This window comes from Medicago sativa, chromosome 7, assembly GCF_051527215.1.
Source record: "Medicago sativa cultivar Bolivia chromosome 7, Bolivia_mono, whole genome shotgun sequence".
Classification (NCBI taxonomy): Eukaryota; Viridiplantae; Streptophyta; class Magnoliopsida; order Fabales; family Fabaceae; genus Medicago; species Medicago sativa.
Window position 1 is genome coordinate 56694692 of NC_140755.1, and position 27984 is coordinate 56722675.

General features: G+C 32.6%; 2 protein-coding genes across 4 annotated transcripts; both read right to left on the reverse strand.

The window, feature by feature from the left end:
• Window positions 1–19818: 19818 nt before the first annotated feature.
• On the reverse strand, window positions 19819–26241 carry LOC146906974 (basic helix loop helix DNA-binding superfamily protein). 3 transcript variants are annotated; one of them, XM_085724521.1, is made up of 4 exons: window positions 24122–26241; window positions 23604–23770; window positions 20513–20653; window positions 19819–20034 (listed from the first exon to the last, which is right to left on the reverse strand). In XM_085724521.1, the coding sequence occupies exon 1, from the start codon at window positions 25953–25955 to the stop codon at window positions 24252–24254; it is 1704 nt and encodes a 567-aa protein (XP_085580647.1). In that variant the 5' UTR covers window positions 25956–26241; the 3' UTR covers window positions 19819–20034; window positions 20513–20653; window positions 23604–23770; window positions 24122–24251. The 3 variants fall into 3 exon arrangements, with proteins under 3 accessions (XP_085580647.1, XP_085580649.1, XP_085580648.1); XM_085724523.1 differs by having other exon boundaries at window positions 23604–23751; window positions 24122–26172; XM_085724522.1 differs by lacking the exon at window positions 19819–20034 and having other exon boundaries at window positions 20330–20653; window positions 23604–23751; window positions 24122–26236.
• Window positions 26242–27522: 1281 nt separating this feature from the next.
• LOC146906975 (acyltransferase GLAUCE-like) lies at window positions 27523–27984 on the reverse strand. Its single transcript, XM_085729010.1, has one exon. It carries the CDS (start codon window positions 27982–27984, stop codon window positions 27523–27525), a length of 462 nt encoding a protein of 153 aa, XP_085585136.1.

Sequence of the window (27984 nt, forward strand, 5' to 3'; positions counted from 1 at the left end):
GTCTTGGCCTAGTCCCCCCTCTTCTTGTATAGATTTTCCCCTTTTTTTAATAAACTAGTTACAAACCCGTGCTTCGCACGGGGGTTCAGTAACGTATTTGACAAAATATTATATTGGAAGGATAGATTGTGAAATGACAGATAATTATAAACCATAATACAATATTTAGAGTACTCTTGCATTACGGATTACAAAATTAAATCTTTAAAATGGTTTGATCACAAGTAACAAATGAAAACATATTTTGTCAGCGATAGAAACACTTTTCCAGTAATAATTGATATCTATCTATAAACCAATGAAAACCCTATTACCAAAGCTGCCTGATTTATATCATTTTGACTTTCAGCTTCAACATATATAAATCATTTCACATGATCTACAGCAAAGACAGTAACTGCAATTTAGTATCCAGTTCTTTCAGGCGAACAAAATTCTGCATCAGATAGATAGCTGAAAGCCTCTCTACCTAATTTATATCATTTTGTGTTTTAGCTTCAACGTATATAAATCTTTTCACATTATCTACAGCAAAGGCTAGGGATGTCAATGGATACCAATGGGTACGGATAATATGATACCCGTCCCCGCCCCGTTGGATAAGTATGATACCCGTGCCCGCCCCGTATCCTCGTGGGTACTCACTATACCGGTACTCGTGGGTATTGAGGTATCCATGGGTACCCATGGAGTTTTGAATTTATTTATTTTTTGGTACAAATAATAACTTTTTTTAATTACCAAAAAACTTCAACTTTTAAACATCCATACATAATCCACTCAAATTTCATTAATCATACATAATTCATAGAAAATTCATGATTCTTATATAATCTATATGTTTTATGATGTGAATGAAGTAGAAATGGTGAACTTAATAAGATGAATTAAAAAAATTTAAAATAAAAATAGGTTATTATTGAGGATTTTTAGGTGGGGGGTAAAATTTTCTTCAATAAGGTACCAACTTTAAGTAATAAGATGTGATATATAAAGATATATTAGTAATTTACTTAATTTATTATCGGGTATGGGTACCTATAGGTATGGATACAATCCAATCCGTGTCTATGTCCATATAATAATGGGTAGTCAAATACCCGTTTATTATACCCGTGGATACCAGTTTAGCTACCCGCTCCATACCCGTGACGGATTTTACCCACGGGTACCCATGGGCATGGGTATTTTTGCCACCCCTAGCAAAGGCAGATATTAACTGCAATTTAGTACCACATATATAAATCCTTTCACATGATCTACAACAAAGGTAGATAGTAACTGCAATTTAGTATCCATTCCTTTCAGGTGAACAAACTTCTGAATCAGACAGATAGTTGAATGTCTCTCTACTTGATTTATATCATTTTGCCTTTCAGTTTCAACGTATATAAATCATTTCACATGATCTACAGCAAAGGCAGATATTAACTGCAATTTAGTATCGAGTCCTTTCATGTGAATTATACGCACTTTTAAAAACTTGTTTTAAAGGAGAGATGTTCAAATTACGGAATATTACCATTCTTAGTAAATTTGAGAATGAAGTTCGCATAATCCAAATATTTGTGATGCATGGTTTAAGGCATGGGGTTCAGTAACGTATTTTGTAAAAAAATTGTTCCGAAGGAAAAATGAACAAATTAATGAATATTGCACAAAAATTAAAAAACTTTATCAAAATATTTATGAAAGCTTTATCAAGAGCAGGAAAACAACATAAATTACATAATAGTTAAAATTATAAAAGTGAGCGCTACTGTCATAGAGTTACCAAAAAGGGATTAACACCAATATTTACATGACACAAAATGAACGAAAGAAACACATTAAACTCTTTAGCGTCTTGTGTAGGAACTTGGTTATTAATATTTTGACCGTTAAAAAATAAAAAATCTCTTTGACATCAAAAAAGTAATATCAACTGAGCAATATTCAGTCTCTTCACATATGCTTAGTAATATTCAGTCTGAAAGATTACATTGAAAGGATAGATGGTAAAATGACGGATAATTGTGAATCATTATAATATGTCAAAATATAAACCTTAAAAACCATGAACCATCAACTTAGTTTTAAATAGTTAAAAATAAAAAATTGTAAAATAGTTAAAAGTTTTTAAAAATATAAAAATTGGAATATAGTTAAAAAAATTGGTGAGGTAGCACTCAACCAAGCAACACTAAAAAAATTACATGCATTAGCGTAACAAAAAAACAGACAGACGGACATAAAATATTACTCTAAACGTTAATGTGTGTATATATTCGCGAGGTTGAAGAAAGGACATAAAAATATTTGGGATCATTAAATGACATCGTGAATAAAAATATTTGTGAGATTGTGATGATTAAACGATATTGAAATTAAATATATAAGTGATAAAAAGATAATAAAATTCCTTTGAAAAAAAGGTAATAAAATTAAATGGAATCTCCTTAAAAAATTAATGGAACGGTTAAAAAAAAGTTAAATGGAAGAAAAAAACATAATGAAATATAATATTAAAAAATAAAGAAAAAGTTCCCGGCGTGAGTTGAAAAGAGGTGCTTGTGAAATAAATTGTCGAGAAATAGTTTTTTAAAGTAACATTCAACAGCTTCTGGTCAAAGCTCATTCCATTCAATTTTATGAGTTCAAAAAAAGTACTTTTTTTAGTAAGTAATTAATTGATATTGTATTCGGCCTAACTTCTCCTTAAAAATGTAGAGAAGTTTGAAAAAAGTCGGGTCAAACGATACCTTAATCTCCCACAAAGGCAATGTAGAAGCAATTGAATTTGGGAGAAAAAATTGAAAAATAGTTAAAAATATAAAAATTGGAAAATAATTAAATGTTATTAAAAATATAAAAATAAGAAAATAATTAAAAAAATTGGTTAGGGGCAAAAATGGAAATTCATAGGTCAAACCTTAAAAAAAAAAAAACTTGTCGAGAAGTAGTTTTTTAAAGTAACATTCAACAGCTTCTGGTCAAAGCTCATTCCATTCAATTTTATGCGTTCAAAAAAAGTACTTTTTTTAGTAAGTACTTAATTGATATTGTATTCGGCCTAACTTCTCCTTAAAAATGTAGAGAAGTTTGAAAAAAGTCGGGTCAAACGATACCTTAATCTCCCACAACGGCAATGTAGAAGCAATTGAATTTGGGAGGAAAAATTGAAAAATAGTTAAAAATATAAAAATTGGAAAATAATTAAATGTTATTAAAAATATAAAAATAAGAAAATAATTAAAAAAATTGGTTAGGGGCAAAAATGGAAATTCATAGGCCAAACCTTAAAAAAAAAAACCACTTCCAATAATTGAATTACCAAAATGCCCCTCATAGGGGCAAATTGGTAATTTCAAGGGGCATTTCCTTTCTTATATATATAAGTAGATCTTTAGAGTTTGGCGACATAGGATGGAGGTTTCCCGGGATGCCAACCTAATTGGGATGTCGGTGTTCCCTCTTGATGCATGTCCTCTCTCCCTGCTTAGCAAAAAAAAATCAAGTTTGAATGTTAGATAAATCACTCAAAATTGAATTGTTCTCATTCTCATAAATTAAACATACATATTGAATTCATGCATTTGAATTACAAACAACAAATCAAATTATATGCACGAAACATAAATATATCTTGCACAAGTGCATATCTTCCTCATTCTTCATGTATTAATTGGAGTCACAAACAACAAACTCAACTATATGCCTGAAACACAAATATATCTTGCGAAAATGCATATCTCTCTTTTTCATTCTTCATGTATTAAATATGATTTTTGCATGAATGTCATGTGAGAAAGATTATTATATATATATTAGTAATAAGATGTAATTGTAAATCTTGTCAAAAAAAATAAATCCTGTCATGTGAGAAAGATTATTATATATATTATTATATATATATATTAACCCCTACTAGCTTAATGTATTATGTATCTATTAGCTATCAAACAACTGATTTTTTTTTTAATAATTTCATATAACTTGTAATGTTATATTATTTTATGGATAACTTATAAATTATATCAGTTACCACTTTGAAATTAGAAGGGGAACATTAACAATGTTAATTATTTATTTCGTATTTTCTTTATCTTTATCTTTTCATTTGTATTCCCTTAACAAAAAAAAAATATATTCATTTATATTTTCTTCTTTTCCTTTCTTTTTTTTTCAGATATTGTAAAAATAAAAAACAGTTTTACAAATACATCGGTAAAAAAATTGTTAGTCTCTAACTATTAACGTATACTATTATGAAAAATTCATTGTGCCTTTGGATATTTATATATTTTATTTTACATTCCCTATCTTTAATAAAATATTTATTGTTTTTAGATTTTTTTATTATTATTAATCCCTGTTATTTTTTCTTTAATTATGGATTGATTATATTCTATACTTTATGTATACTCAATATATAATAGATACATCTAAATTTATATATTCATATTTATTCATTTAGCTATATGTAGTGTAATTTTTATAATAGACTTATTAATAACAAAACTTGGTGCTATTTATGTATGAGCCTCTGAGCGGTCCCCCATTTTGACCCTGCTCAAGGCCGCCAACTAACTGTAACATAATGTCTTCATAATATCTTGATCTTTTAGGAAAATTATAAATCGTAAACTAAGGGATTTGAGCGAGTGAAGTTAAAAGGAAGATCCACATTCTAACATAAAGTTAATCCGTTAGGAAAAACTGGGAATGGGAAGATTGATGTTGTTGACTACTGTAATCGTAATGAATAACATTAGGATGGAAAATATTAATTGCAAATGTAGAATCTCAGGTGAGCACAATAACGTATACAAATTGAATTCGATGAAGAAAAAGTTGACGTTTTGGTCAGCAAATGTAGTGTCGAAGCTTCCGTCCGTAGGAAACAATGCTTGTCACAACAGAATTTTGGTTTGGACAAAAAATATAATATGACACGCTAGTGAAGTGTTTGAATATGAGAAATATCATAATGGGGAAGTCGTTCAAGCTTAGGGACATATTCGAGATCCTATACTGAAAATGCAACGATAATTGTGAGGAATTGATTTGGAGAAAGGTTAAAGTATGAAAGGTAAAAATGAAATGTTTAAAGAAATTCACCTGTAGCAGACAACTTGTTAAAATGAAATCAATTAGATAAAATAAACTTTTTGTTTCTGAAATGTACGTCTAATCAATTTAAAATTAATTTGCAAAGCATGGTTTCTCGCTAAAATCAACCAGTAACAATAACAACAATGCAAGATGTTTTATTTCATATGCAAAAATTCCATTGGTAAAAAATATAAATAAAGATGTACCAAAAAATATAAATATACACACACGCGAGGAATGACTTAAATATATGAAATGTTAAATAGTAAATGAGTAATATCAACTGAAAATAGGAATGACGTCAACTGCAGACTAATCTACTACATACCACATTACAACCTAACTTATAAACTAATCTAACTATGTATTTTATACCAAAGATGCATGAGTAGTTAACAGAATTACTTCTCACCCGATTTCATTCAATGTTGTTCTGCAACCAATTCAAATTCAATATCACAAGTTTCCTCACCACTCTAAAATCCAAACAAAAAAAGTATTTAGACAAAGACCCAGTGGTACATTCTAAACCATTTATTTTGATCCTCTGAATGAAAACATTCATATCTCATTATAATACTATACTATATTACCTAAAACCTACTGTTAGTAATTATACATTCACATTAATACATGTTCTATTCAGTGGCGGAGCCAGGATTTTTACAAAGTCTGGGCAAAAAAAAATTGCCACACATTTATAGGTGTTTAAATAATTCCCTCAAAAAAAATAGGTGTTTAAATAAGAAATTTCAAGCAAAAAATCTAAAGAAATTGCCCAATTTATAAGAGTTTATATAAAAAATTCAGAGGAATTTACATAAGAAATTGCAAAAAATTTGGGCCGGAACCTGGGCGGTGAAACTGCCACTGGTTCTATTATACGCCATACATTCTTTTGAACACCATAACTTATTCCAATGTCATACAAACCATAACACTTTATATAACAAACTTCCATTAAATTAATTCAAAATACAACTATACAATAACATGAACTTGCATTGCATCCAAAGTAAACTATATCAAAGAAAATAAAAACTAAGTTTCAATACGATCTAGTACTACACACCAATAAGATCCAAAAAATATGAGTTTTTGAGAAAATAAACTTGGTTTAATGTACAAATATATGATGGACAAAAGAAAAGAACAAAATACATTTCACCCTTTTTTTTTGGAAGAGTTACATTATTTGTTGGTTTATGACTCTTGTTTTTCTTAATTGTGTCGGTCATAGTGGTGGTGAGCACCCTTTTTTAATTTTGCTACTAATTTTTATACAAATCATATTAATGTTGAAGTGGAAGATAATATTCATGGAAATTGGTATTTAACCGATTTTTATAGATTTTCGGGAAGTTGTAGGAGACGAGACTCGTGGAACCAATAAAAAAATTTGTCCGCTATTTACATGAAAGGTTATTGGTTGCTCATCAATGGTTCAAATCAGCCGTTGTCGAATCAAGATTAACAAATGTGCATATAGAAGGTTATTGGTTTACTTGGATTAAAAGTCTTGCCACAATATGAACTGTAGAAGAAAAATTATATTGTACCTTAGCAAGTGAATATTGGCTTAATAAATATGTTTCCAAATGCTATTCTAGAAACTGTGTGGTGTCTGCTTTAGATCACTACCCAATTATGTTGACTAGAGAGCCTAGCCCAAAATTAGAAGAGGTGATGAGGAAGTTACATGCTGCATCTTAATTTACAATATAGAGATTAGCCTACTTAATGTGTTAATGTAGGTTCGCCTAGTGTAAAAGATGTGGGATGAGGTGCAACGCAAGGATTTTTCAGAAGATCACCCCATTCTAATATAACTATCTCTCAAGAATGCTTAAATGTGGAGTCCTGATAGGATTCCGAGAATTATGGTTGAGTAGAAGTTGTTTTAAGGAACCGCTAATGATGCAAACTGTTTTAATTACTCCCTCGGTACAGATCTTTGTTCTATGTACATATGTTTTCTTTTGAGTTGCCTTACCTAGCTTCTTCTCTATTTCCAAGATCCCAAATCTTTGCCTCACTTTTCTCTGCTCACAAGATGGCCTCGACTTTTGCGTGACTCTTTCTCCACTCATGCCTCTGTCCATACAAGTTCATCCTTCATGGATTTCTCCGTTTAGGGAACAATCACAATGCAAAAGCTCTCCCCTCCAAAAAAAAAAAAAAATAGGCTCAACTATAGACATTAAAAGAGTCAGAGTGCAAAAGGAAGGTGGAGAGACCAAACAAAGTGTATAAAAGAAGAGAAATCGATCTTTAAATATTATTTTCAATAAAGATGTTTAAAATAATATGATACCACACAAATACCATGGCTTCATCATTGTTGCGTGTTTTAGAAAGTATACCTTGTGTCATTGGATGTAGTTAACTCTAATGATGATTATAACTTACTATGGTTCTCTTGAAATGCACCAAATGGTATTTTAGACCCCCTTAAAATCTGGACTGGGGCACAAATTTTTAAGGTCCCCTACATTGACACCTCTAGATACAATGAGAAAGAAGATATAACTTATGCCTACAACATCTACAGAGTGATAAGAAAGAAAAAAAGAATACAGTTATAGAGCACCATGTACGCAACAATGAAAGAACCATGGTTATTGCGTTAAGGTCTTAAGGAGCCCTATAAACTAAATTTATTATTGTTCTCTTTAAATTCACCAAATGATACGACCCAATTCGAGTAGGGATCACACTCCTTAGAATTTAGAGATAAAGAAGAGATTTGATTAATTTCATTCGTGATTGTAATAGAGAAAATACAAGATATTATATAGGCAAAGTTATTCTAGAACCTTCCTAAACTAGTGAGTCATCAATCTTCTAGAACTAATGACTCACTACTAAATGACATCATAGTCATTCCACTTCTTAGGTATAATATGATCCTTTTGGGCCTCCCTATTTTATTGGACTCAATCTCCAATCCTACTAAGACCCTTGACATGACGTCCAATTTCAGCAAAACAATCAATCATAGAAGTCAAAATTTCTGAATAATTACGCACTTCCATTGCAAACTCAGGAATTGAGATCACTTCAGCAGCCATGATGCAGCACCGCCAATCCGGTGGCTCAGGTGGCGGTGGAGGATTCATATGCAGAACAACTATATGATTGAATTGATGATGTAGAGAGTCAGAAACCATGGCAATTACGAGAGTTGAGATTGCTTCATCGATAGGCAGACCTGTACTAACCCTTTTCACCATTGTTACACTAATGAGACCAATCGACGGTGGCTGTTTTGCAAAAACAGGACTGGTCAAATCCGACGGCTTAGGTGGTGGAAGATCAAACATCGAAGATGAGCGTGGGAAGAACAATCCCATAGTGGAGAGTTGTGGCAATGAAATAGCAATGGTGCCAAGTGACCTCGGCGGCAGAACTCGAGGTGGGGGAAATGTTTTAAGAGAAAGAGTATGCTCCGTCGACGGTTGAACGTTCTCCGTGATTGAAACTGATTTTGGTGATGGCAAAGGTAGATATGTGACCGTGTTTGGTGGTTCCGGCGAGATCGTCGTGAAACATGGATCTGGAGGTTTTGGTGGTGGAAGTGTGATCGGAGGTGGAGGTTGATAATGTGATGGTGGGGCTGACGGCGTGGGAGGTGAATCTGTGTGGTTTTCTTCTCCGACCGAGTTGTTGATACTCATTGATTTCTCATTAGAAGTGATGAACGCGGTTGGATTTTGTGTGAGTTGCAATTTTGATTCCGGTGGTGGTTCTTCCGGTGGTTTTGGGGATTGTGGACCGAGAGAAGGATTGCTAAATTTCTTGTCTCCCGGCGGGACGATGACACTACTTTGTTGTATGCGACTAATGGAGTCTGCAATTTCAAGCTGTACAATCTGCACTTTCGATTGTAGTGGGAAATCCAGATTTTGTTCATCGGCAATGGTGGTAGCAACCGAATCAACCGAATCGAGAGTGATTGCAGACTTCTCAACAAGCTTTGAACACGGTGGCGAATTTAGATCGTGCTCACCCGCAACGTCAGTTACGAGATCAACAACACAATCATCAACTCGGGAAAGCTTCACCGCCGAATTCGTTGATTCACAAGCTTCCTCTGGTTCCTCATCTAATACCGGCAAAAGATGCCGCCATTCAGGCTTGAACCGCCATAACAGTGAGGTGGTAAACAGGTCCCAACTCGCCTTTGGATGACGGTGAGACCACCATAACCACCACTTGAGAGCATGACCTCGCATGGCCAAAGCTGCCACAATCATCTTCGACGCACCTGATGTTCCTCTTTCCCTGAAGTATTTTTCAGTACAAAGGATCCACCAATATGGGTCGTCTTCTCCATCAAAGATAGAAAACTCCATTATTGACTTCAATCAGCGGGAATGAGATCAAAATGAAAGCACCAAATGATACGACCCAATTCGAGTAGGGATCACACTCCTTAGAATTTACAGATAAAGAAGAGATTTGATTAATTTCATTCATGATTGTAATAGAGAAAATACAAGATATTATATAGGCAAAGTTATTCTAGAACCTTCCTAAACTAGTGAGTCATCAATCTTCTAGAACTAATGACTCACTACTAAATGACATCATAGTCATTCCACTTCTTAGGTATAATATGATCCTTTTGGACCTCCCTATTTTATTGGACTCAATCTCCAATCCTACTTCAATGTAGCTCATATCCTTGCTCGTATCACCAAATGATTATAAACCCAACTACTGTGATATTAAAAAGCAAGCTAAATCTGAAATGAAAAAAACAATTATGAATTTTCTAAGAGATTTAGATGATGAGAAAAAATTGTTTCTGCAACCTATATTGATAAGCTTAAGATGCAATGCATTTGTACATCACCAACCTTTAGATTTTAGAATCTAGATCTTCCAAATACTCTTCCATTTCTGTTCCAATGCCAAAGAGTACTTCTCAGCCCATATAATGACATTACTGAGAGTCAGATCAATTTCTTTCAATAGTCAATGTACCTTCCTAGATGCATTACTTCTCAAATTCCTGTTCAGCAACATAAAACCTGTACATAAAAACAAGTTCAGCATGCTTTAAAAGACAATGTTGTAAAATAGATTCTACAATCTATTGGCATGTCATTGCTCCAAAGAGTGACAAAGCCACAGGTTTGCCATTAGGAAGAGACCAATAATCAAAGAAACAAAATCAATGATAAACTAGGGAGGCTAATAGCTAAAAATACCAAGTCAGTAACTCACTTTGAAACACAATAGACAAAGATATAAAGAGGAAAAAAAAAAAAAAAAATATCAAAAGAGAACCTTATTTTCCTTGTACATAGATCATTACCAAACATCTAATTTAACTTACTGGTTCATCAGTTAAATAACATTAAAAATTGACTAGGTAGAAAGAAGTCAAAGAAACCATTTGAGTCATACCTTGCAAGAGCTTATCAAGGTTTGTCTTTGACTGTTCAGCTATGTGCAGCATAATTTACATAAGTTCAACACTACTTTAATAAACACGATCATCCTTCTAACAACACTCCAATTTGAAGAGACAAAGTCAATAAAGAACAAACCCCATTTCAGGTACAAAGCCAGCTAGCCTCAGCTGGTCGTCCAGTTCAACTAACAGGAAGTGACCCTGACCAGAAGATGAATTTCCTTGTTGATTTCAATCCAGCTAGAGCCCGGACATCTCTTCTCCACACCCAAATCCTGCATCTCAGTCCGGATCTTCGCAACGTCACTCCACCTATTCACTTCAGCATACATATTAACAAGGAGACTATAATGCCCGTTGTTAATTGGCTTCAGAACAATCAGATTCTGAACTGCGGCACGAGCAATTTCTAAGTTTCTATGAACCTTACACCCATTCAACAAGGCCCCACAAATGAAACTGTACGAATTAAACTCCATTCCTCTAATCATCTCTAAAGCATCCTCAAGCAAACCACCTTTGCTCAATAGATCAACCATGCATCCGTAATGTTCAACTTGAGAACTAATACATTAATCATCAATCATACTCACAAACAAGCTGCGACCCTCTTGGATAAACCCTGCATGAGTACAAGCAGTTAAAACACTAACAAATATGACTCTATTTGGCCTTATTCCTTCCCTCTCCATTTCCGCTAACATCCTTAACGCTTCTTTTGTGTAGCCATGTGCAGCAACTCCATCAATCATTGAATTCCAACAAAACAAATTCTTCTCTTGCAATTTATAAAACACCAAAAGCGACCTTTCTACACTTATACATTTTGCATACATATCGATCAACGCAGATCCAATGTAAACATCAATACCAAACCCATTCAGCATCAAATAAAAATGCACCTCTTTCTAGCATACTTTCACATCCTAAATGACTTTTATATACAATTGGGGTTTTTTATATTGAATTACTTGCAAAACAAGTCAATAAGTGCAATGGAAAATAACAGTATTTTGGCACTTATCAATGGTCCATCTGTAAGTTCTGAAATGAGCTGATCTTTTTCGGGAAGATAATGAATGTATAACCACAGTTAGAGAGTAATTCTCCTCTTGAAATTTTTTCTAAGAGCTTTAAGGTAATTCCTTTACCCATTTTGAGTGGTGAGTGGAACCTTTTTTCTCCTGGAGTCATTTATAGAGGTTTATATGGTTGTTAAGGATGGACTTTTTTTTTGTGTTTGGCGCTAGATGTTGTCACCTTTGATGCTTCTTCCATGAGTGTTTGTTAGTTTTTATGATTTTGATTGGTTTTAAGATTTGTCCGGGTATGAATTCCCTCTTAGGAGTGGTGATTTTTTAACTTGTTCCTATGTTTGTTAGATCTATGGTGGACCACTCTTAAGGTTAAGGTTGGTCCACCATAGACATCATTGTGGTTAAAATTAACTGTCAGGATTTATTTGGCAAACAGAGGAAAATGTGAGGGACTAAAACGCCATTTTTATTAATTGTGGGACCAAAATGAAAACATGAAATTAATTAAGGGACCAAACCATCTAATAAGCCTAATTTATAATAGCATAACTAGGGTTGAATGTACAATTAGACAAAATAAAAATAGAATTCATTGCATATCAAACAAATAAATCTAAAAAAATAACAAACAATACAAGATAACACCACTAATTTTTTTTCATGATATGGAATGATCTAAAATGTAAACAACTTAAATCTTGCTAAGAAACTAACCAATAGTCATTGCAATATTTAATGTTGTTTTGAATTGATTTATAAATTTATTGAATAAATTGACAAAGAAAATAATTTTAAAAACCTATCAGATCTTGATGAATGCATGCTTTATTGTTGAAAGAAAAGATGAAAAAAAAAAAACAATTATTAGATTATTATTTTGATTTAAAAAAATCAAGTTTGAATGTTAGATAAATCACGCAAAATTGAATTGTTCTCATTCTCATGAATTAAACATATGCATTTGAATCACAAACAACAAATCCAATTATATGCACGAAACATAAATATATCTTGCAAAAATGCATATCTTCCTCATTCTTCATGTATTAATTGGAGTCACAAACAACAAACTCAACTATATGCCTGAAACACAAATATATCTTGCGAAAATGCATATATCTCTCATTCTTCGTGTATTAAATATGATTTTTAAACTCATGAATGTCATGTGAGAAAGATTATTATATATATATATATATATATATATATATATATATATATATATATATATATATATATATATATATTAGTAATAAGAAGTAATTGCAAATCTTTTCTTTTTAGCAAAGTGACTGTAAATCTTGTAAAAAGAAAAATTGTAAATTTTAACCCCCCTAATAGGTTTATGTATTATGTATCTATTAGCTATCAAATATCTGATTTTTTTTTAAAATAATCTCATATAATTTATGGATAACTTATAAATTATATCAGTTACCACTTTGAAATTAAAAGAGGAACATTAACAACGTTAGTTATTTATTTCGTATTTCTTTATCTTTTTCTTTTCATTTGTATTTGTATTCCCTTAACAAAAAAATCTATTCATTTATATTTTCTTCTTTTCCTTTCTTTTTTTTTTCACATATTGTAAAAATAAAAAACAATTTTACAAATACATCGGTAAAAAAACTGTAAGTCTCTAACTATTAACGTATACTATTATGAAAAATTCATTGTGGCTCTAGATATTTATATATTTTATTCGACATTCCCTATCTTTAATAAAATATTTATTGCTTTTAGATTTTTTTTATTATTAATAATCCTTATTATTTTTTCTTTAATTATGGATTGATTATATTCTATACTTTATGTATACTCATTATGTCTTCATAATATCTTGATCTTTTAAGAAAATTATAAATGGTAAATGAAGGGATTTGAGAAAGTGAAGTTAAAAGGAAGATCAAGATACTAAACAAAAAAAAATTCCCGGTTTAAAATGGTATTGGGAAATTTAGGTATATGAGAAAGCCAACAAATAGATTAAGTTATTGAACACCACACTGTAACATAAAGTTGATTCGTTAGGAAAAACTGGGAATGAGAATATTGATGTTGTTGACTATTATAATCATAATGAACATTAAGGTCTAAAATATTAACTGCAAATGTAGAATCTCATCTCAGGTGAGCATATTAACACGCTAGTGAAGTGTTCAAATATGAGAAATCTCATAATGGGCAAGCCTTTGAAGATTAGGGAAATATTTGAGAACCTTAATAAAAATGCAACGGTAGTTGAAGGAGTTAATTTGGAGAAAGGTGAAAGTATGAAAGCTAAATATGAAATATTTAAAACAATTCAGCTGGAATATGTACCAAACAACTTGTTAAAATGAAATCAATTAGAAAAAATAAACTTTTTGTTTCTTAAATGTACGTCTAATCAATTTAAAATTAATTTGCAAAGCATGGTTTCTCGCTAAAATCAACTAGTAACAATAACAACAATGCAAGGTGTTTTATTTGATATGCAAAAATTGCATTGGTAAAAAATATAAATAAGAATGTACCAAAATATATATATATGGGTCAGGATCAAATGACACCATGGTGTCAAAATTAGTTTGACACCATATCTCATCCATTCATTTCATTTAATCAAAAGGCTTAAAACTATCACCAAATTAATTAACATACACCAAATACTCTCTATCACCTAATTAAGAAACATATCTATCATCATTAATTTATAATCAAGCATTCCATTTTTATTTTCCCAGATTTATTTATTCCCTTTTTTTATTTCCCCAGATTTATTTATTTTCCCATATTCCTATAATCATACCCAAACCTCCTTCAAAAAAAATACTCAAACTTCTTTTCTAAACTTTTTTATAAAATGAATGGTAAAACTCATACTTATGGTTATTTGAGTCATCATCACCATCGATGATATTTCTTTGCCTTTATCTCATATACTCATTTTTCTTAATAATTAAGTAAATTGTATTTTTGTCAAAAAAAGAAGAAGTAAATTGTATTAAAAAACCAACAAGCTCGAATAAATTATCAATAGCAGATATCATCAAACCACCCAAATGATTCTTGAATTTTTCATGCTAATTAGATTATTTTGTCACTCATATGTCTATTTTTTTACAGGACTCATCGTGTCTCACGTTTAACTAAATTAAGATTTATCATCATGATTTTATAAAAATTAAAAAGTTTGAGTTTGTGCCTTGTGGCCGAAAGAAAAAATTTAGGGGGGAAATAAAAAGGGTTTGAATCTATCAAAAACAAGAAGAGATTGTTTGATTATGAATTAATGATGATAGATATGTTTTTTAATTAGGTGATAGAGAGTATATGGTGTATGTTAATTAATTTGGTGATAGTTTTAAACTTTTGGATTAAATGAAATGAATGGATGAGATTTGGTGTCAAACAAATTTTGACACCATGGTGTCATTTGATCCTGACCCTATATATATATATATATATATATATATATATATATATATATATATAGAGAGAGAGAGAGAGAGAGGACATATATTATGAGAATGACTATTTTATATGAGAATGATGAGAATAATTATCAACCATTAGATTGGCCATCAAGGGCTCAGATTTAAATACCAAATAAACACCATGCCACACTCTCTTTCTCGCCCTTCTCTTCAACAAAACTTTTGCCATACCCATCACAACCGCTTTATCTTCCTGTTCATTACGCCATAATAATATTCAATGGGTCAATCTATGTTTCTCCTTCTGTTTGTGTATTGGATTGAAATTAATTTCTTCTTTTCCATTATCGCAATGTATTTAGGTTAAATCCAATTTCATGAATTGGGGATTTTTAATATTCTACAGGCCTTAATTTGAATAAGTAAATCAATCAAAAAATTAAATATTAAAGGTAACACAAATCTCATGATACATGCATCGTTGAGAAATGAAAACAAGGGGCAACATAAATGCAAGAATGAAAGAAATTGTTAATGGAAGAATGAAAAAACACGAAGAATGAAAAAACAAGGGGCAAGGGCAACTATTTGCATTGCTAATTTAAATGGAAGTAGAAGTCATTGTTTTTAATTGGATGTTGTTACGGAATCACGAAGATGAACAGCATCAGAAATGGTGGATCAGAGAAGATGAGAGAATGAGTTTATGAAAATTGAGAGAATATGGAGAGGTACATGTATTTTAAAATATGGCTTTTTAATCTAGACCATCTATTATTAATCTAATGGTTGATAATTATTCTCATCATTCTCATATAAAATAGTCATTCTCATAGTATATAGTGATAATGGATATTTTATGTGAGAATGATAGGAATGAATAGGAGCCATCAGATTAAATGAGACCTATGAGATTATAACATACACCTTCATCCTTTTTCTCACGTGAACCATTCTTCTTCATTTCTCCTTCCACGTTATTCTTCTCATGTCAACCCTTCCACCACCAATTCCGGCGACGTATAGAATACAAAGTCACGTCGACACTCCTAACCTTCCACTACCGGATCATGGCGGCTCTCTCTACATCTCTCTCGTCATGACAAAAGGGTCACCGGCGTGAGCACACGTCGTCCTTGTCGGCGTACCACTGTGTCGTTGTTTGAGGATTGAAATTTTTTGTAAGGAATGACTTAAATATATGAAATGTTGATAGTAAAATGATTAATATTAAATTAATATCAACTGAAAATAGGAATGACGTCAACTGCAGTCTAGTCTACAACATTCCACATTAGAACCTAACTTATAAGCTAATCTAACTATGTAGTTTATACCAATGATGCAGAAGTAGTTATCAAAATTACTTCTCATCAGATTTCAATCACTATTGTTCTGCAGCCAATTCAAATTCAATATCACAAGTTTCTTCACCACTCCAAAATCAAAACAAAAAAAAATATTTAGACAGAGACCTAAGTGGTACATTCTAAACCAATTATATTGACCCACTGAATGAGAACATTCATATCAAATTCTAATACTATACTATACTATATTACCTAAAACCTACTGTTAGTAATTATACATTCACATTAATACATACTATGATGTCACACACCATACATTCTTTTGAACTCCATAACTTACTCCAATGTCATACAAACCATAAGATCCATAAAATATGAGATTTTGAGGAAATAAACTTGGTTTAATAATGTACAAATATATGATGGACAAAAGAAAAGAACAAAATACATTTCACTCTTTTTTGGAAGAGTTACATTATTTGTTGGTTATGACTTTTTTTTTCTTGATTGTGTCGGTTATAGTGGTGGTGAGCACCCTTTTATTATTTTACTAGATACAAACCCGTGCTTCGCACGGGGGTTCAGTAACGTATTTGACAAAATATTATATTGGAAGGATAGATTGTGAAATGACAGATAATTATAAACCATAATACAATATTTAGAGTACTCTTACATTACGGATTACAAAATTAAATCTTTAAAATGGTTTGATCACAAGTAACAAATGAAAACATATTTTGTCAGCTGTAGAAACACTTTTCCAGTAATAATTGATATCTATCTATAAACCAATGAAAACCCTATTACCAAAGCTGCCTGATTTATATCATTTTGACTTTCAGCTTCAACATATATAAATCATTTCACATGATCTACAGCAAAGACAGATATTAACTGCAATTTAGTATCTAGTTCTTTCAGGCGAACAAACTTCTGCATCAGATAGATAGCTGAAAGCCTCTCTACCTAATTTATATCATTTTGTGTTTTTAGCTTCAACGTATATAAATCTTTTCACATTATCTACAGCAAAGGCTAGGGATGTCAATGGATACCCATGGGTACGGATAATATGATACCCGTCCCCGCCCCGTTGGATAAGTATGATACCCGTGCCCGCCCCGTATCCTCGTGGGTACTCACTATACGGGTACCCGTGGGTATTGAGGTATCCATGGGTACCCATGGAGTTTTGAATTTATTTATTTTTTGGTACAAATAATAACTTTTTTTAATTACCAAAAAACTTCAACTTTTAAACATTCATACATAATCCACTCAAAATTTCATAAATCATACATAATTCATAGAAAATTCATGATTCTTATATAATCTATATGTTTTATGATGTGAATGAAGTGGAAACGGTGAACTTAATAAGATGAATTAAAAAAATTTAAAATAAAAATAGGTTATTATTGAGGATTTTTAGGTGGGGGGTAAAATTTTCTTCAATAAGGTACCAACTTTAAGTAATAAGATATGATATATAAAGATATATTAGTAATTTACTTAATTTATTATCGGGTATGGGTACCCATAGGTATGGATACAATCCAATCCGTGTCTGTGTCCAGATAATAATGGGTAGTCAAATACCCGTTTATTATACCCGTGGATACCAGTTTAGCTACCCGCTCCATACCCGTGACGGATTTTACCCACGGGTACCCGTGGGCATGGGTATTTTTGCCACCCCTAGCAAAGGCAGATATTAAATGCAATTTAGTACCACGTATATAAATCCTTTCACATGATCTACAACAAAGGTAGATAGTAACTGTAATTTAGTATACATTCCTTTCAGGTGAACAAACTTCTGAATCAGACAGATAGTTGAATGCCTCTCTACTTGATTTATATCATTTTGCCTTTCAGTTTCAACGTATATAAATCATTTCACATGATCTACAGCAAAGGCAGATATTAACTGCAATTTAGTATCGAGTCCTTTCATGTGAATTATACGCACTTTTAAAAACTTGTTTTAAAGGAGAGATGTTCAAATTACGGAATATTACCATTCTTAGTAAATTTGAGAATGAAGTTCGCATAATCCAAATATTTGTGATGCATGGTTTAAGGCATGGGGTTCAGTAACGTATTTTGTAAAAAAATTGTTCCGAAGGAAAAATGAACAAATTAATGAATATTGCACAAAAATCAAGAAACTTTATCAAAATATTTATGAAAGCTTTATCAAGAGCAGGAAAACATCATAAATTACATAATAGTTAAAATTATAAAAGTGAGCGCTACTGTCATAGAGTTACCAAAAAGGGATTAACACCAATATTTATATGACACAAAATGAACGAAAGAAACACATTAAACTCTTTAGCGTCTTGTGTAGGAACTTGTATTAATATTTTGACCGTTAAAAAATAAAAAATCTCTTTGACGTCAAAAAAGTAATATCAACAGAGCAATATTCAGTCTCTTCACATATGCTTAGTAATATTCAGTCTGGAAGATTACATTGAAAGGATAGATGGTAAAATGACGGATAATTGTGAATCATTGTAATATGTCAAAATATAAACCTTAAAAACCATGAACCATCAACTTAGTTTTAAATAGTTAAAAATAAAAAAATTGTAAAATAGTTAAAAGTTTTTAAAAATATAAAAATTGGAAAATATTTAAAAAAATTGGTGAGGTAGCACTCAACCAAGCAACACTAAAAAAATTATATGCATTAGCGTAACAAAAAAACAGACAGACGGACATAAAATATTACTCTAAACGTTAATGTGTGTATATATTCGCGAGGTTGAAGAAAGGAGATAAAAATATTTGGGATCATTAAATGACAGCGTGAATAAAAATATTTGTGACATTGTGATGATTAAACGATATTGAAATTAAATATATAAGTGATAAAAAGATAATAAAATTCCTTTGAAAAAAAGTAATAAAATTAAATGGAATCTCCTTAAAAAATTAATGGAACGGTTAAAAAAAAATAAAGTTAAATGGAAGAAAAAAACATATTGAAATATAATATTGAAAAATAAAGAAAAAGTTTCCGGCGTGAGTTGAAAAGAGGTGCTTGTGAAATAAATTGTCGAGAAGTAGTTTTTTAAAGTAACATTCAACAGCTTTTGGTCAAAGCTCATTCCATTCAATTTTATGCGTTCAAAAAAAGTACTTTTTTTAGTAAGTACTTAATTGATATTGTATTCGGCCTAACTTCTCCTTAAAAATGTAGAGAAGTTTGAAAAAAAGTCGGGTCAAACGATACCTTAATCTCTCACAACGGCAATGTAGAAGCAATTGAATTTGGGAGGAAAAATTGAAAAAATAGTTAAAAATATAAAAATTGGAAAATAATTAAATGTTATTAAAAATATAAAAATAAGAAAATAATTAAAAAAAATTGGTTAGGGGCAAAAATGGAAATTCATAGGTCAAACCTTAAAAAAAAAAAAAAACCCTCCAATAATTGAATTACCAAAATGCCCCTCATAGGGGCAAATTGGTAAATTCAATGGGCATTTCCTTTCTTATATATATAAGTAGATCACTAATTTTTCTACAAATCATATTAATATTGAAGTGGAAGATAATATTCATGGAAATTGGCATTTAACCGATTTTTATAGATTTTTGAGAAGTGATAGGAGACGAGACTCATGGAACCAATAAAACATTTTGTCTGCTATTGACATGAAAGGCAGATCTGAAAGAGCTTTGCTGCTCATCAATGGTTCAAATCAGCCGTTGTCGAATCAAGATTAACAAATCTGCATATAGAAGGTTATCGGTTTACTTGGTTTAAAAGTCTTGGCACAATATGAATTGTAGAAGAAATATTAGATCGTACCTTAGCAAGTGAAAATTGGCTTAATATGTTTGCAAATGCTATTCTAGAAAATTTATGGTGCCTACCCAATTATGTTGACTAGAGAGCCAATCCCAAAATTAGAAGATCTTATATTGGAAAACAAATAAAGTAAGTTTATTTAGAAATTTGCAAAGGTCTTATATTTAGGGACAAAAAAATGTTCCCAAAAGATGTTATAATAAGGAACAGAGGAGTAAGTTTTTAAAGGTCATAACCTTCGTTTTAATAACACTCAATATCTTGAGATTGCTTTTTCAAGGGTAAAAACTGTAGAGTAGAAGTTGTTTTAAGCAACCGCTAATGCAAACTCTTTTAATTACTCCCTCGGTACAAGACCTTTGTTCTATGTACATATGTTTTCTTTAGAGTTGCCTTACCTAGCTAGCTTCTTCTCTATATCCAAGTTCCCAAATCTTTGCCTTGCTTTTCTCTGCTCACAAGATGCCTTCGTCTTTTGCGTGACTCTTTCTCCGCTCATGCTACATATTCATCCTTCACGGATTTCTCTGCTTAGGGAACTATCACATTGAAAGAGAAAACTAGTGAAATTTAGGTAGACAAACTAATGTATGAATATATAATATGGGAACTCTGACAAGTGAAAAACCTGTTACAATATTAAGTGTATGCATCCTATGACTTGTGGGATAATAAAAATTTTAACTTGAGTCTCATGTAACATAACTCAATCCAGCTTGTTAGACATAAATATCACAATGCAAAAGCTCTCCCCTCCAAAAAAAATAGACTCAACTATAGAAATTAAAAGAATCAGAGTGCTAGGAAGGTCGGGAGACCAAAGAAAATGTGTAAAAGAAGAGAAATCGATGTTTGAAATAATATATTTTTCAATACAACAACAACGCCTTATCCCACTAAGTGGGGTCGGCTACATGGATCAAATGCCGCCATAATGTTCTATCAAAGACCATATTTGGATCCAACTCATTGACCTCTAAATCTTTTCTAATGGTTTCTCTAATAGTTTTCTTAGGTCTTCCTCTACCTCTTTTAACCTGACTCTCCTCCATTTGATCTACTCTTCTTACCACGGCGTCTACGGGTCTTCTCTCTACATGTCCAAACCATCTAAGCCTATTTTCTACCAACTTTTCTACTATAGGTGCTACCCCCACTCTCTCTCTAATGATGTCATTCCTAATCCTATCATGTCTAGTCTTACCACTCATCCAACGCAACATCCTCATCTCCGCTACGCTTACTTTACTCTCGTGTTGGTTCTTAACCGCCCAACACTCCGTACCATACAACATTGCCGGTCTGACTGCTGTCCGATAGAACTTTCCTTTCAGCTTAAGTGGTACTTTCTTATCGCACAAAACACCTGAGGCTCTTCTCCATTTCAACCACCCAGCTTGAATACGATGATGTACATCAGCTTCTATTTCTCCGTCATTTTGTACTATGGACCCAAGATATCTAAACCGTGTAACTTGGGGTATGATATGATCTCCAACTTTCACCTCTAAGGTAGACCCACTTCTCCTTTTACTGAAGTTACATTCCATATATTCCGTCTTGTTTCTACTCAGGTGGAAACCGTACGCTTCTAAGGCTTGCCTCCAAGTCTCTAGCCTCCCGTTTAACTCCTCCCTCGACTCACCAAGCAAGACTACATCATCTGCAAAAAGCATACATCTCGGTGTTAACTCTTGGATGTGTTCCGTCAGTACATCCAAAACTAAAGTAAAAAGATAAGGACTTAGGGTTGACCCTTGGTGCAGTCCTATTGTTATGGGAAAATCTCTGGTATCCCCATCCTGCGTCCTCACACTAGTCGAAGCCCCCTCATACATATCCTGGATAGCTCTAATATAGGCAATCCTCACCCCTTTCTTCTCCAGGGCTTTCCACAAAATCTCTCTAGGTACTCTATCATACGCCTTCTCCAAATCAATGAAAACTAAGTGCAAGTCTTTTTTATTCAATTAAATTTCAATAAAGATGTTTAAAATAATATTATATCACACAAATACCATAGCTTCATCATTGTTGCGTGTTTTAGAAAGTATACCTTATGTCATTGGATGTAGTTAGAATACGTCTCTAATTATAACTTATTATGGTTCTCTTGAAATGCACCAAATGGTTTTTTAAACCCCCTTAAAATCTGGACTGGGGCTCAAATTTTTAAGGTCCCCTAACATTGACACCTCTATATAAAATGAGAAAGAAGATATAACTTATGCCTATAACATGTACAAAGTGATAAGAAAGAAAAGAAAAAAATACAGTTATAGAGCACCGTGTACTCAACGATGAAAGAACCATGGTTATTGCGTTAGGGAGCCCTATAAACTAAATTTATTAGGCTAAAATGCACTTTTGGCCCCCTATGTTTGCCATGGTAGCAATTTTGGTCCCCTATTAAAAAAAACCACTTTCCAGCCCCCTAATTTCACCCCGTTTTGCAACTTTGAGGCCCCCCCTTAATTTTGACCCGGTCAACACCCATGTAACCACTCAATGGACGCCACATGGGTTATTATTCAATTAAATTTAAATAGAAAAACCACATGTGTATATGAAGAATTAAAAAATTAAAAAGGAAAAACAATAAAGGGAAAAAATCCAGAAAATTCATATCTTCATATCATATTCATCCCTTACGCATGAAGCTCATCCCTAAGGTCCCTGCACCATCATATTCATCATCATGTTCATTATCTTTTTATATTATATTCATCATCCATCATTTTACAAACTCAGAAAATTTGCAATTAAATTAGAATCACAAATCATTTGTAAAATTAAACAACAACGCCTCTGTTCCATAACCAAATACAACAACACCTTTGTTCCACCATAACCACCACCAAAATATTGATAGCAACAGCAGCGCAGAAGAAGGTGGTGATGGTGCTTTTTCAGCGTCGGAATATGCAGCCAAATCAGCCATGAAGATTTCATAGTAACAAACCCAGAAATTACAAAAATTGAATTCAAACATTTAGATCTTGTAAATTGCACTATTAATTTCCTCTTTTTTTTTTTTTTCTTTTTAAATTATTTTATTTCACTATTAATGACCTATAGCATTTTAATTTATTTTTTAATTCGAAAATTACACGCGGCGTCCATTGAGTGGTCACATAGGTGTTGACCGGGTCAAAATTAACGGGCCTCAAAGTTGCAAAAGGGGGTGAAGTTAGGGGGCTGGAAAGTGGTTTTTTTTAATAGGGGGCCAAAATTGCTACCATGACAAACATAGGGGGTCAAAAGTGCATTTTAGCCAATTTATTATGGTTCTCTTGAAATGCACCAAGTGATAATGAACCCAACTACTCTGATATTAAAAAGAAAGCTAAATAGGTTAGAATTAGCTAAATCTGAGATGAAACAAACAATTATGAATTTTCTGATAGATTCGGATGATGAGAAGAAAAAAAATGTTTCTGCAACCTATATTGATAAGCTCAAGATGCAATACATTTGTACATCACCAACCTTTAGAATCTAGATCTTCCAAATACTCTTTCTTTTCTGTTCCAATGCCAAAGAGTACTTCTCAACCCAAATGTTGAGATTATTGAGAGTCGGATCAATTTCTTTCAATAGTCAAAGTACCTTCCTAGATACATGACTTCTCAAATTCCTGTTCAGCAACATAAAAGCTGTAAATAAAAACGAGAAGTTCAGCATGCTTTGAAAAACAATGTTGAAAAATAGATTCTACAATCTATTGGCATGTCATTGCTCCAAAGAGTGACAAAGCCACAGGTTTACCATTAGGAAGAGACCAATAATCAAAGGCACAAAACCAAAGATAAACTAGGGAGGATAATAGCTAAAAACACCAAGCCAGTGACTCACTATGAAACACAATAACCAAAGATATAAACGAAGAAAAAAATGTATCTAAAAAAACCTTACCAAACATATAATTTAACTTGCTGGTTCAGCAGTCAAATGACATAAAAAATTGACTAGGTAAAAAGGAGTCAAAGAAACCTTTTGAGTCATACCTTGCAAGGGCTTATCAAGGTTTGCCTTCGACTGTTCAGCTATGTACAGCATAATTTACATCATAAGTTTAACACTAGTTTAACAAACACGATCATCCTTCTAACGACACTCCAATTTCAAGAGACAGAGTCAGTAAAGAACAGACCACATTTCAGGTACAAAGCCAGCTAGCCTCAGCTGTTCATCCAGTTCAACAAGCAACAAGTGAACCTGACCAAAAGATGGGTGATATTTATCAGAAGCCGCAAAAACATGAATTTCCTTGTTGATTTCAATCCAGCTAGACCCCGGACATCTCTTCTCTACACCCAAATCCTTCATCTCAGTCCGGATCTTCGCAACGTCACTCCACCTATTCACTTCAGCATACATATTAACAAGGAGACTATAATGCCCGCTATTATTTGGCTCCAGAACCATCAGATTCCGAACTGCGACGCGAGCAATTTCCAAGTTTCTATGAACCTTACACCCATTCAACAAGGCCCCCCAAATGAAACTGTTCGGCTCAAACTCCATTCCTCTAATCATCTCCAAAGCATCCTCAAGCAAACCACCTTTGCTCAATAAATCAACCATGCATCCATAATGTTCAACTTGAGGACTAATACAATAATCCTCTATCATACTCACAAACAAACGACGACCCTCTTGTATAAACCCTGCATGAGTACAAGCAGTTAAAACACTAACAAACGTGACTCTATTTGGCCTTATTCCGTCCCTCTCCATTTCCGCAAACATCCTTAACGCCTCATTCGCATAGCCATGTGCAGCAAGTCCATCAATCATTGAATTCCAACAAAAAAGATTCTTCTCTTTCAATTTATAAAACACCAAAAGCGACCTTTCTAAACTTCCACATTTGGCATACATGTCGATCAATGACGATCCAATATAAACATCAATACCAAACCCATTCACCATCAAATAAAAATGCACCTCTTTCCCAAACCCAAGTGCACCTAAATGAGCACAAGCCGAAATCACGGTTGTTATAGCAACTTCATCAGGAACCACCCTTCCCTCATTCACCATTTCACGAAAAAGCTTCACCACTTCACCATATCTCTTGTTCTTGGAATAACAACTCATCAAAGTTGTCCACGAAATTATATCCTTCAAAGGAATTTCTTTAAACAAAAACTCAACACGCTCAACATTCCCCAATTTCGCATACCCATCAATCACCGCATTCCACGTGGCAGTGTTTTTTCCTTCAGGCATATCATCAAACAGTTTCGCCGCAGATTCCACGTCATTATTCCTCACATACGCTGAAATCATCGTCGTCCAAGCATAAACATCTCTCTCAGACATTTCATCAAACACCTTTCTCGCGTCACACACATAACCTAAATTCGAATAAAACTCAACCAGAGTTGTTTGAACAAAGACATGCGAATCAAAACCGTATTTCCACACGTGTCCGTGAAGTGTTTTACCGTTAACAGAATCTGTTAACAGAGTGCAAGCCTTAATCAATGACGAAAATGAATAACTCGACGGTATGACACCGTTTCGGAGCATATGGATGTAATGTAGTAATGCTTGGTTTGATGAATGAGAATGAACGCAGGCTTTAATGAGTGCATTGTAAACGAGAGTGTTTGGTTTAATGATTTGTGTGAAAGTGGAAGTTGCGAAGTTTATGTTAAAAGAAGATAATGAAGATGAAGCGGTAATAAATTGGTTCATAAGGAAACAATCTTGGTTGAAATTAGTTTTGAACATTGTTGCGTAGATTGATTCTAGTGTTTTTAAATTGGAGCATTGTTTTATGTGGAAAAGGATTGTGTCTTTGAGATTGTTTTGGAATGTGGTTACAAGCATTTTTCAGACAAACATTTTATAAACAAATGAAGTATGAGTTTGCAGTTTATGGTAAAGAGCAATGATTATTGTAGAAATCCTCATATTTTCATAACAGAAAAAAAAAAATGAATGTTTCAGTTATGTTTCAGAAGGGATTTGTGGATTATGTCGCTGGAATGAAAATGAGATCGGGATTTTTGTTTACTATGTAGTGACTGAGGTGTATTCTTTCTTTGTATTTTATCTTTTCTGGGTGTAATTGTTAGCACTACCCTACTTGTGCTGTCTTGAAAAAAGCACAATCAAAACACTTGCATAGATTTCGTATGAGTAGTGATACATGAACAACCATTTTGGACAACTTTAAATACAACTTTTATTTTCTCTCTTTTTATTGGTCCAAAACAATGGAGAGAGAAAAAGGAAGAGAGGGAATAAGAATATAATATGAGTATGAGAGAGAAAGTTGTCAAAAAGTTGTCAAAAAGTGGATGTACAAATATCATTTCTCATTTCGTATTGCTTAAATAGTCAAGAATAAAATTAGTCATTTTTTGCTGAATGCCAAGAATAGTCAAGAATCTTTTTTTTTTTTTTTTGACGTTGTCAAGAATCTATTTCGTATATACTCGTCGTTCAATCTTTCAAAAGAGAGTGCAGGAAGGGATTGAAAGATTGAACGAAGAGTATATACGAAATCTATGCAAGTGTTTTGATTGTGCTTATCCTGAACTAATTTTACGAAAGATTGAACGATGAGTATATACGAAATTAGTCATTTATTACTGAATAGTCAAGAATCTATAGTCATTATAATACGTATTTTAGTCCATCTTATAAGAAGTTGACTTATATTCGGTAAAACGTAAGTTTAACTTCCATGTTCTACGTATAGATCTCATCAATGGGTACTCTGCAAGTACCTTTGTTGACATTCTATGAATCTTAAGACTTGCTCTGGTTCTTATGAGCCCAGTTCTGAAGCATGGGTATTTGTAAAATGGTAAAGTACATGTATCAGGTACACATATGGTACTCATGTACCCTATTTTTGCTCATTATTGTATTCTGAGTGAAATTTATGGTTTTCTCCCGTACATTAATATGATAATGTAATGTTATTTGTAAGTTTTAGTTTCTTTGTTGTTGTAACCAACTCTAAAATTTAACTTTTTAAATTTTTTATGTGATTTCTTTTGTTGTGAATTGAAGAATTTAACTCTTTCATGTTATATTCTATAACAAAATTTATGATTTTATTAACATATTCGTACCTTACTTATTCTATAACTTCATACCGACTTCATCTGAATTAATTTTAAACTTTAACAACCACGATTCCAATTTGGTTGGAGATGAAGAAGAAAAAAAAGAGTAGATGAGATGGTGATAAATATATTGATAAGCAATGTTGCATATGTATCTGATACAAGTACTTCACCGTTTTACAAATACCTATGTTTCAGAGATGATAAGAGTTCGTCTTGATCTTGATGTAAATGCCAAAGTATAAAATGGGTCATGGATAAATATTATTCAGGGCATATTGTCTACGATACCTAGTTATAGAAATACAAAACAAGATCTAAGTTTCTAGCATTATCCAACAAAACTCTTGCAATTGATCTTGAGGCAAACTTAGACAAATATTAATACCCCCTTCATCTTTTGTCCCTGGCAATATGATAACCAAACCAGGCTTAACTATAAGTGGAGTAGCACATTTCAATGTACCCCAAGCAAAAACTTCATTCTCTAACCCCAATCTCCGCCATGCCACCAAAGAAAAACCATCTTCCTTACAAGGCACTCCTCTATTCACTTCTAACCGATCTATACCTAATTTAATATACTCATCGTTCAATCTTTCAATCTCTTGCACTCTCCTGATAAGAAAACCATCTTCTAGTTCAATCAACTCCTTCACAGTCGCTCTTGCGAAACCGGGAACCAATGCATTGCCTGCAAACCCATTTGGAAGTTCATGAACAACCATTTTTCTAACATCAACCGGAAACAACATTGTTGATACTTTTTCCTCTTCCAT